This window comes from Lates calcarifer, linkage group LG2 (genome assembly GCF_001640805.2).
Source record: "Lates calcarifer isolate ASB-BC8 linkage group LG2, TLL_Latcal_v3, whole genome shotgun sequence".
NCBI lineage: Eukaryota > Metazoa > Chordata > Actinopteri > Centropomidae > Lates > Lates calcarifer.
The window spans coordinates 14,730,818-14,740,917 of NC_066834.1; the positions used below are offsets into that span (position 1 = coordinate 14,730,818).

Consider the following 10,100-nt stretch of genomic DNA (forward strand, 5'->3'; position numbering starts at 1 on the left):
AGTGAAGGTCAGAGCTGTGGATAACTCTGTTGTTTCACACTTTTTCTGTGATGAACCATTATAAATGTTCGTGTAGTCAATCACACAGCCGTCGTCATCAACCAGCATTTTACACACAGTGTCCAACCTCAAACACACTGTCAGTTTCTCAATCCCATCATCTTCTTGTTGCCTCATGTTTCTTTTATTAAGAAAAGCTCAGAATCATTATCACCACACTTTGCACCATTTCTGGCCAAACACACAAACAGAAATTGACTCAGAACAGGAGCATTGCAGTTCTGTCCCTGGCTCAGTTTGTGCTCAATCTGAATCTTTGCATTTTTACATTTCAGTTTGCTTGTGTTGTGTACTGACTAACTGTGTGGAACCAGCTGTCGCTCTCCTCTAAAACAACTGATGCTCCAGTTTTATCCTCTCAGATCCTTTGACCCTGTTGATGAGGCTCAGTTGTTGATCTGGATCCGCTCTCAGCTCTGAGGTCATTTAAATGATATTTGGCCTTCTGTTACCTAAGGCACTTTTTATCTCCAACACATGTTTTCTTTTTGGTTTTCAGCACAAAATGACCATAAATCTGTATTTTCTTTTTCCTTGTCTTTTGCACACAGCTTCACTTCTGACAGAGGATTTTTATTTCTCCTCTCACACTGGACAAGACTCTTTGAGAAATCTGCTATTTGGATATTTATTTATGTGTTTGACTGACCAGGTGAGGATTTACTCCACTCAGCTCTTTCTTAAAGAGCAACTAAACGCTAAATCCACTTTCCTGAGTTAGTAAATGACATGTTGTGTCACAATAGCCACAATAGGCCAACCCCCATGCACTGACTGTAGATTTTTACATTGTTTGACATTAATATTTAATGTTTCTTGGAAGTACATTAGTTCTATTTGTAGCAAACACATTTAGTTAACCTTTGTATATTCATAATTTATCTTATGTCGTTCTCTTTCTTACCGGTGCTCTTTCGTACCGGTGGAGCTCCGTGCTTCCACTGCTGGGGACATCTGGCCAGGTTTGGGCCTACGTACAGGATGTCCCAGTCAGGCTGTACCAAGTGTCCACCTCACTGAGGGGGGGGATAAGGGATATTTAGTTTAGATATTTTGTGTATTTTTATCAGATTTAAGTTCATTTGGATATTGTTGTTAGTAGTGTACGTGTCTCAGTTTCACAGACGAACTGTTGTTTCTTTTGTTCTTAGTTGGTGTGCTATGAGTTGTGTATTTTATTTATATCCTTAGTTTGTGTAACTGATCTGATCAGCCAGTATATATGTCCCTCCTGTCCTCTGTCAGGTCAGTGTATTGTTATAATAGCCTGAGTTCTGTTCATCTGACTTCCTTAATGCCCCAGAACTTTTTGCTTGAGTTTTTGTAAAATCTCTTTTTTTTTTTTTTTTGGTTAAATAAAGCTCTTATTCTAAAATCTACCTGTGACTCCTCCTGCCTTCCAGCCCGGTCCCTCACACATGTACAGTGACTTTATTACATGATCTATTAATCCTGGTCCTGGTTGATGGTTGTTAGCGTAGCCTGACTCATGTTCATCAGCTACATGAAAGATAAAACAAGGTCTTTAGTTGCTTTTTAATTATAAATGGTCTTAACAAATAAGACATTTAATTTTAAAGTGCCTAGACAAAAAACAGCATTAGAACATCTACAGTCCAATGGTAGGTTGTTTCCAAGGTCAGGAATGAATGTTGAAATCTGAGAACAACCGCTGTCCCACATTTGTGTTTTTAAATTTCTATTGGACTTTTGCAAACTCATGTCGCTCAAACCAAAATGTCTTCTTGTTAAATAATGAAAAAACTAAATAAACTGGTGCTTGGACTCGATGTTCCTTGTGTTCATGGTGTTTACATTTCAAATTTCAAACCACAAACCATGAATATGCAGTGACCTAAAAGAAGCTCTGCTCCTGCATCAGAACACACTGCTAAATATGAATGTACTTCATGCAAATGGGAATGAACTGCAGAAAACATACAGTAGCTGAGCACACACACACACACACACACATACACACACACACACACACACACACACACTCATTCTCTCCCACAGTTACACTAAAGTTACATAATGAAGAGATAAAGATGGTTTCACTTCTCTCTGGTAAACTTCTGTTTGAGCGTCACTGATAGCAGAGACAGGTACAGTAGCTGTCAGTGTTAAATATCTGATGATAGTAACTGATGTAAAACTGTCAGGTGTCATTTACCATTATACTTTCTGTGTATAAGCATGGACAGTTTAAACAAACACCAGTCAGTCTAACTTTCTGTTTCACTGCATTTCTCTCTCTCTGTATTTAACAGGAATAAATCAGTAACAACAGCTCAGTGTGAGGATGAAGGAGCAGGACTCCACCTCCTCTGATCACCTGTACTCACAGATCCTTCAAACACATCACTGTGATCTGATGTTTGTGTAACTTCCATTTTTGTCTTGATCTCTGATTGTTTCCAACTGTGACGTCTTGTTGTTTGTGAAATTTCCTTTTGTGCCTGTGGCAACTGTCAAATACACAAAGGATGAGAATGAGATGTGATTAAATGAATCTCTCTCTCTCTGTGAGACGAGTGTTCAGCAGCAGCATCTCTGTCAGTCAGAGAGCTGGCGCAGGTCCTCAGTGGGAAGGGTTGCCGATTTGATGCCCAGCTCCCCTCTGTACAAAAACTGACCACACGAACATCAGGAGCCATTTTGCGTTCAAATGTTGCTCAAGGGCACTTCAACACCACCTCCCCCTGCCCCCACTCCCATCCTAACTACCTGCCTCCCCCACCTGCCCCCCTGCTGCCATTTTTCAGGTTAATGATGACAGTAAACTGCAGCAGAACTCCAGCTGTTCTCCACATTACATCCACTCTGACGCTCCTCTCCACTAATATGCAGAATACTATCAGGCACTGTCAGATGGAAACATGTGGTGCAGCTATTCAGCTGTCAGACTCATTTAAAATACCGTACTGAATTTGATATAGACGTTGTGCAGCTTGAAGTAATGCATGGTGCAGCTGTATTATCTGATGAATCAGGACCGAGCTGGTGCAGGATGTTAAACTGGGATCAGGACATCCCTCACTTCTGATGGAGCTCTTTAACTTTCCAACATAAGTCACTTCATAAAGAGGCTCTGGCTTAGGATCTCCTGACCTCTTTGGCCCCTGGTCCTGACCCCAGTTGACCCATTTAATAGCCTGTCTTATCTCAATGATTTTGGGGCAAATATCTACTCAGAAGAAGCAGAAACTGGTCACTGACTGTGACTCTAGTTGCTTTTACAATGTAAAGTGGAGTGCAGCTAAAGTCTTTGACAGGTCCTGGAAAAATTCTGGTACTGGACAATAGCTGGTCTTGGATCCTCATGTTTTCTCTGTGTGGTTTGTTTACATTGATGATATTTGATACAAGACAATTTCACCTAAATGTAGACTTCTATATATCCATATTTGTGACTAAACCCTTCAGTTAGATGGTCTAGAACTTCAGACTGGACCTTTTAATGCTGATGAATGAAGCTAGATGAGATTTAGTTGGACTGACAGTCCTGTGAGCACCCCCTATTGACTGTAAGAGATCTACCGGAGGTCATCAACGCATAACAAAACAATAAACTGGGTGAAAACAAAACTACTTCTGATAAATCAAAATTTCAAACAGGAACCAAAAAAAAAAAAAAAAAAACACAACAAAAACACAACAAAAAGACAGCATGTGATAAAACGAGCTCTTTTATTATAATAATTCAGATTTTTTGGTATTTTATATATATATATTTATATATATTTATAGATATAGGCATATTTTACAATTGAGACCTTTGAAACAAACATTGGTTTAACATCATCAGTTTGTAAAAAAAACAAAAACAAAAGTGCTTCCTTTTTCCTCGCTGACACAAATCATCAATTTTTAAAAATCTTTCAACAGAGCCACAACGAGCAGATCAGCAAGAGGTCAAAGGTCATCTCAGAGGATCAGAAGGCACTCTGTGTGTGTGTGTGTGTGTGTGTGTGTGTGTGTGTGTGTGATGATACAACAGTGGAAAAGAGGAAGAGAGACGTTGCATAGAAACCCTTTTCACATTTTGTTTTTAAACCCTTTAGGCATTTTGTCATTTCATTTTTGTTTTGTTTTTTTTTTCACATAAATACACGTATGTAGAGCGAGGCGTGTTTTTCTTTTTTTTTCTTTTCATCAGTACCCATGTATATGTCAAAGACAACACTGTGCTTCATTCGACTACAAATAGTGCATACGACAGAGCTGCTTTTACTGCCACCGTCCTCCGAAAACCACTCATCTCTGTGTTTGCAGAGTTTAGCGACAGATTCGATCGTCTGCAGGAAATTCTCTTCGTTTTAGGCTCATTTTTCAAAACTCTTATTTAAAAATGCTTCTTTGTGAGCATTAAACAAACATGTCCCAGCAGGTTTGGAGATACTTGGTTTCCACTGGACGGTGACACGATGAAGCAGGTACCACAGGTTCAATTCCAGTCTTTGTTTTTATGTGTGTTTGTATTTTTCACTTTGGCATTAAATCACCAGACTCAGGGCTGGGCAATAACTCAATTATTATCATTCATACAGATAAAAACCTTGTATCTCCACAATATCAGCATTTAGGGAACTTAGAGAGAAGACCCACCTTTTTTTTGAGCAGGAAGATGAAGCATTTTCTTGTATCATAGTGCACAGATCCAAACCTTTAACTTCAACTTGTTTGAAAGCATGAAAAAAAAATCAAAAAGTGGATATACAAGGTTTTTGTCTGTCAGGAACAGTATGGAGATGTTATGGTGGTTCACAGTTGTCATGTCTCAGTGAATAAAAAGTTACATTTGACCAAAATCTGCAGCTAAAATATCTGACATTTTGTGAAAATTATAGGATTTTTCTGTCTCTTAAAACATTAAAAGCATTTTGACTCAGGGATGAACTGACTCTTTTATCATGTGATCACTGGTGCACAGATAATGTTACGCTTATTATCACAAATATTGTCCATATTGCCCACCCATACTATCAGACAGAGCTCGTACCAGAGCGGGCTGACAGCCCTGCACCTCATTATGTGGAGAAACAAGTAAAAACTGAGCATAGATCCATGCATCTGCAGAAAGACAATAAACATACGTACATATACACAGAGACTTGAGCCTATATAAAAGCAGTGTGCACTTTGCATTTCATAACTCTATAAAGACAAATTCTAGTTTATCAGGAGAGGATATGGAGATGGTAACTTGTATAAAACAAACAAAAATAATTAAGGAAAAACATGCACAACAGGCTGATCTGGGATCATCACCACCATGCCCTACCTTAGCTGCTCTGATATGTGAGTTGAGTGTGTCATAGCACACAGTCTGTATGGAAATAAGGCACAAAAACAACCAGTCCTCTGTTGTGTGGATCTGCAGGGGGAACGAGCTTATTGGCTTTTGCACAAAAGTTTTAAAAAGGCACATGAACACTGCAAAAGATACAGTCTGAGCAAGTAATTTAGTCTTCGACTGAGTGAGTACAAGTCTGATTTTCTTAGAACAAGTAGGAAATAATCAGCTAGTGAGATGATGGTGAGATGATTTCACCTGGATCCAATACAAAACAGTAAAGGACTTTATTTCTTTTTCATTTAAGACCAAAGTTTGACTGGAAAGTAGTTGATAGAAGATTTTTTTCCCCACTTCTTTTAAGAGAAAATCGAAGTTTCAGGACTCAGTCAAAGAGAAAACGATTGGTTTGCTCAGATATTTTTGCAGTGAACACCTCAGCTGCCTCAGTCTCCTCACAGCTCTCAGTCCGTCCGTACACATGAAGAGTTGTAGAACCATTTGTGTGTATAAATCCAGCAGTATACCAGTCCACTCCAGTCTGGTCCCAGTCCTGGTTCCAGTCGAGTTCAGTAGTCTCTCAGCTGCCCATGGGTTTGAAGGATCCGTCCGGCAGCTGTCTGAAGATGCCCCGTAACGTGTCCAGCTCCCGGGTCAGGTGCTCCACTCTCCGCCTCAGTCTCTCGTTGTCGGCGGTCAGCTCCACCACCTTGTGCTGCGTCTCCATGTTGCGCATCTTGGCCTTGTCCCTGCTCTTGCGCACGGCCACGTTGTTGCGCTCGCGCCTCAGCCGGTACTCCGGGCTGCTCTTGTCGACGTGCTTCTTGGGTTTCCCGCCTCCCCGCTGCTGCTCCAGGAGCTTCAGGCCGCCCTGCTGGTGCTGGTGCGGGTGTTGGTGGTGGTGCTGGTGCGGACTGGGCACCGGGGTCGGCGGAGGAGTCGGGTGACCCGGCTGGAGGTGCATGGTGGTCTGCGCGCAGTGCGCAATCTGGTACTGGAGGTGCGGCATCTGCTGCTGCTGCTGCTGCTGGGAATGCTGGGAGTACTGCTGGGAATGCGCGTGCTGGTGGTGGTAGGTGGGTGGCATGCCCGGGTTCAGGTCCTCGTCGTCCCGGGGCTCCTGCTTGATGGCCACCGGTCGGATGCGCGGCGGGTTGTGGTCGTAGAGCGGCTCCAGCTTGGACTCCATGTAGTTGGACATGTAGAGCTGCTGGGGCCCCGGGCCGCACTGCACCGAGTCGTACTCCCCGTTCATGATCTTAAGCTTGTCCTGCCGGGAGCTGTGGTGGAACAGGTCGGCCAAGAAGTCGTCGTTGAAAGCCGACGGGTCAATGTAGGCGCTCAGGTCGATGGAGGTTTCGTTGTCTCCGATCTCACCGCCGAGGTCTGCCGGGTCTCTGTAGCCGGAGGAGGGCTGCTGGCCGTGGTTCTGGCCGTGGTTCAGACTGCTCATCAGGGGCCGGGGCGCGACCTCGTACAGGTTAGAGAGCTCCATGGAGAATCTAAACCCGGGCAGACATGGTGAGGAGCTCCGGGAATCCAGTTTGGATAAAGTCAGGTTCTCTGTTGGGTCCTCAGGCGAGAGGGGGGCTATAAACCTGCAGACATGCACTGAACGCTGCAGCGAAGCTCGGCGAGAATGTAACAGGTTTGATTTCTGTACCAGAGCAAAGAGAAGCGGAGTGAAGCGGTTTGAAGCAGCAGGGTGTCGGTCAGATTCCTCCTGCTCAGTAAACTCTGAGCTGTCAAACTGCGGTTATATAGCGGGAGGCAGTGGGCGGGCACACACACACACACACACACACACAGAGCCAGGATTGAATACACTGTCACTGCACAAAACGTTTTCGGAGGAAAAACCAGAATAAAATGTTAATTACACCCTGTGTTAAGCCCCTTTATGCGAACTCCGTTTTCATTTGCATTTGACCAAACTAATTTCGCTGCTATTATCATATGGAAGATGATGCATAAAAGTTAATCTCAGCCTCTCATAGAACAAGAGTTACTCTACAATTCGGCTAAAACCACATTCATAAAACTTTACGCTTTTTCTAAACACAAAATTTCAACTTCTAGGCAGTGAGTTTATTGCCTCCTCTAAAAGGCGCGCTGGGGTTGTGTGAAGATTGTGACATGATACAAATGAAAAGTTATGTTAAACAAATAAATGCTGCTGTGTAACTTATAGTAATATATGATACTAAATATTACTTTTTATTTTAAGATATGCGCATCTTCATGTACAGGAAAGGTGATCCTAAATGGATAGATTTCCGAACGGAGTCTGGTATTATCTCCGTGACAGCCATAAGAGGGGGCATCTAACAAAGTCAGGAACTGCTCAGGACGTGCAGATTACTACATTTATGATGCCTCTTCTGAACGTATGAATCACCAACAAAAATGAGGTGTAGCAGAAGGTCTATACAGTGTATTAATACATTTGTCTGATCATTGTTTATTTATGGCATTTATAAACGTGAAGCGCACAGTCAAAATAAATATGCATATTTAGGACATTTAGATGAAAATGAGCTTTGTACATCAGGCCGATAATCTAAACAGCCTGTCATTAACCACGTACTATAATCCTGTAGGTTCTTCAAGCTCCCGCAGAAAAGCCGCTTTTAAAACAAACAAAACACGATTCTTAACGCGACAAAACAAATATAGATACAGATTGTTGATCAGTATTGGTGAGTATTTCTTTTTCTTTCTTTTTTTTTTTTTACATATTTGTGTCCAAAAAATATATTTAATAATTGTAATGTTATATTTTTATGCACATATCACTTAGTTAAACTTTTTTCGAAGCAGTTCCTGTGATTTGGTCTAATTGAACACATAAACAGGCTCCTGGTGATGATTTTTTAAAATTCCTTTTCCCGTCATCACCCTCGTGTTTTACCTGCTCCCATATGGAGATGTTGTTCAGTGATTTTTTGATGAAATAATCCTCTCTCTGAGCAGACACGCACAGAGCAGAGATGCAGGGCAGATAGGGAGCCGGGGTCCCTGCAGGGGTAACAGGGGTAAGAAGGTTCATATCACTGTTGCGAGGTTACTCAGGATAAAAAGAGGGTGAAACTATAGAGACTGAACAAACGGACTGGAGCGCCCTCTGTCGACTGAAACCCCGAGAGAGATGCTGATCCTGTTCTGCGGAGGTGCCCTTTCCCCTGATTTACAGGCACTTATTTATTTTCTGCTCAGATTCATTCAGTTTTATCCACATGTTTTATTACATGTATATAATTTATTTCCCCTTCATTGCTAGAAGACACATTTAATCTTTTTTCCCTTTTCTATCTTTATTTTACCAACACTATAAAAATGATTTAGATACAGCAGCAAGTTCATTGAGGACATTACAGGATCTTTGAGGATCTTCAGTGGTTTATCTGAGAGGTTTCTTGGCATCCTTTAGGAAGTTTGTGAACCAATGTTCCTGAATTTTAAAGTTTAATGTTGATGAACCCAAACTCATCAGAAACAGGAAAGGGGTGAAAAAGAAATGTTGTACAGTGGTGAAATGGCTGGTGAAAAAGGTTGTAGGGAAGCCTAAGGAGGTTATATAGATTCAGAAGGACATTTTATGGAAACTGAACATTTTTATGGGGGCCCTTGAGGAGATTCTAGGTCCTTAAGTGGTTTCAAGGGGTCCCTGAGAAGGTTCCAGTGGTCTTCAAGAAATTTCACAGGACCATTAGTCCTTGGGGTCCTCAAGAAATTCATTGAGTCACAGGAGAGGATCCATAAGTCCTTGAGGAGCTCTGAGGAGTCCTTGAAGAGGTTCTATTGGTCTGTAAGAAGGTTACATGGATCATTGAGAAGGTTTCATGGAGTTTCGATGGATCCTTGATTGTCCTTAATTTGATTATACATCCTTGAAAAGGTTTAAGATATGCTTGGGGAGTTTACAGTGACCCTCAATGGATCTTGGGCATGCATGAGTTTCAAGAGCTCCATAAGGAGGTTCTGTAAATCCTTGAGGGAATTCAAGAGGTCACTGAGAATTTTCAAGGGGGTTGTGCAGACTTTGACAGTGTTGTTGAGGTTGTTATGTAGATTCTTTGGGGTTTCCTGGAAGTTCAAGGGGTCATTGAGGAAACCTAGAAATCACTAAGCCAGTGCCCGGCGCTCACCATGCTCCACCTCCTGTACAAAATAAAACAGGTGAATGGAAAACTGCCGTGACACCTTCAGCACATACTGTTCATAGTGTTGGTGCAGAGTGAGTTTCACTTGGCACACAGTAAGAGCGGATGACTCAGACAGGGTGTGTTGGACATGTTGACCTTTAACCCCTCTGGCTGGCTGCAAAGTGTTTAACAAACTGATCACACAGCAGCATGTTGATACTTCACTCAGGCTCCTCTACTCTTTTCATATGAATTTTACTTTATCACTTTATCCTGTATTTAAACAGAAGTAAGAAAAAACACACTGATGGCTGGTGACACGTGTGATGTGTTCACTGACATGTTTCTACAGCTGCATGAAACAAACTCTTCAAGTTTCATTCGTTAATTTTACACCTGAAGGTCATGAGGAGCTTGACTCAGCCTGTGATAATAAATAGTTATTCTTTTCCTCATGTCTCTGGAGGAAGAGGTAAGCTTATGATGTCACAGTGATGTCATCAGGGTTATTTCTCTCTACAGATTTCTGACATACAGTCACATGTGTTACAAACTGGATGTACTGAGTTTGACAAAGCTGCATTATGGGAAATGTA

The 10,100-nt window shown here is 41.9% G+C and overlaps 1 protein-coding gene across 1 annotated transcript; it reads right to left on the reverse strand.

Moving 5' to 3' along the window:
- Nucleotides 1–3,734: 3,734 nt before the first annotated feature.
- Nucleotides 3,735–7,086, reverse strand: cebpa (CCAAT enhancer binding protein alpha). Its single transcript, XM_018692892.2, has one exon. The coding sequence runs from the start codon at nt 6,852–6,854 to the stop codon at nt 5,940–5,942; it is 915 nt and encodes a 304-aa protein (XP_018548408.1). The 5' UTR covers nt 6,855–7,086; the 3' UTR covers nt 3,735–5,939.
- Between the last annotated feature and the right edge of the window lie 3,014 nt (nt 7,087–10,100).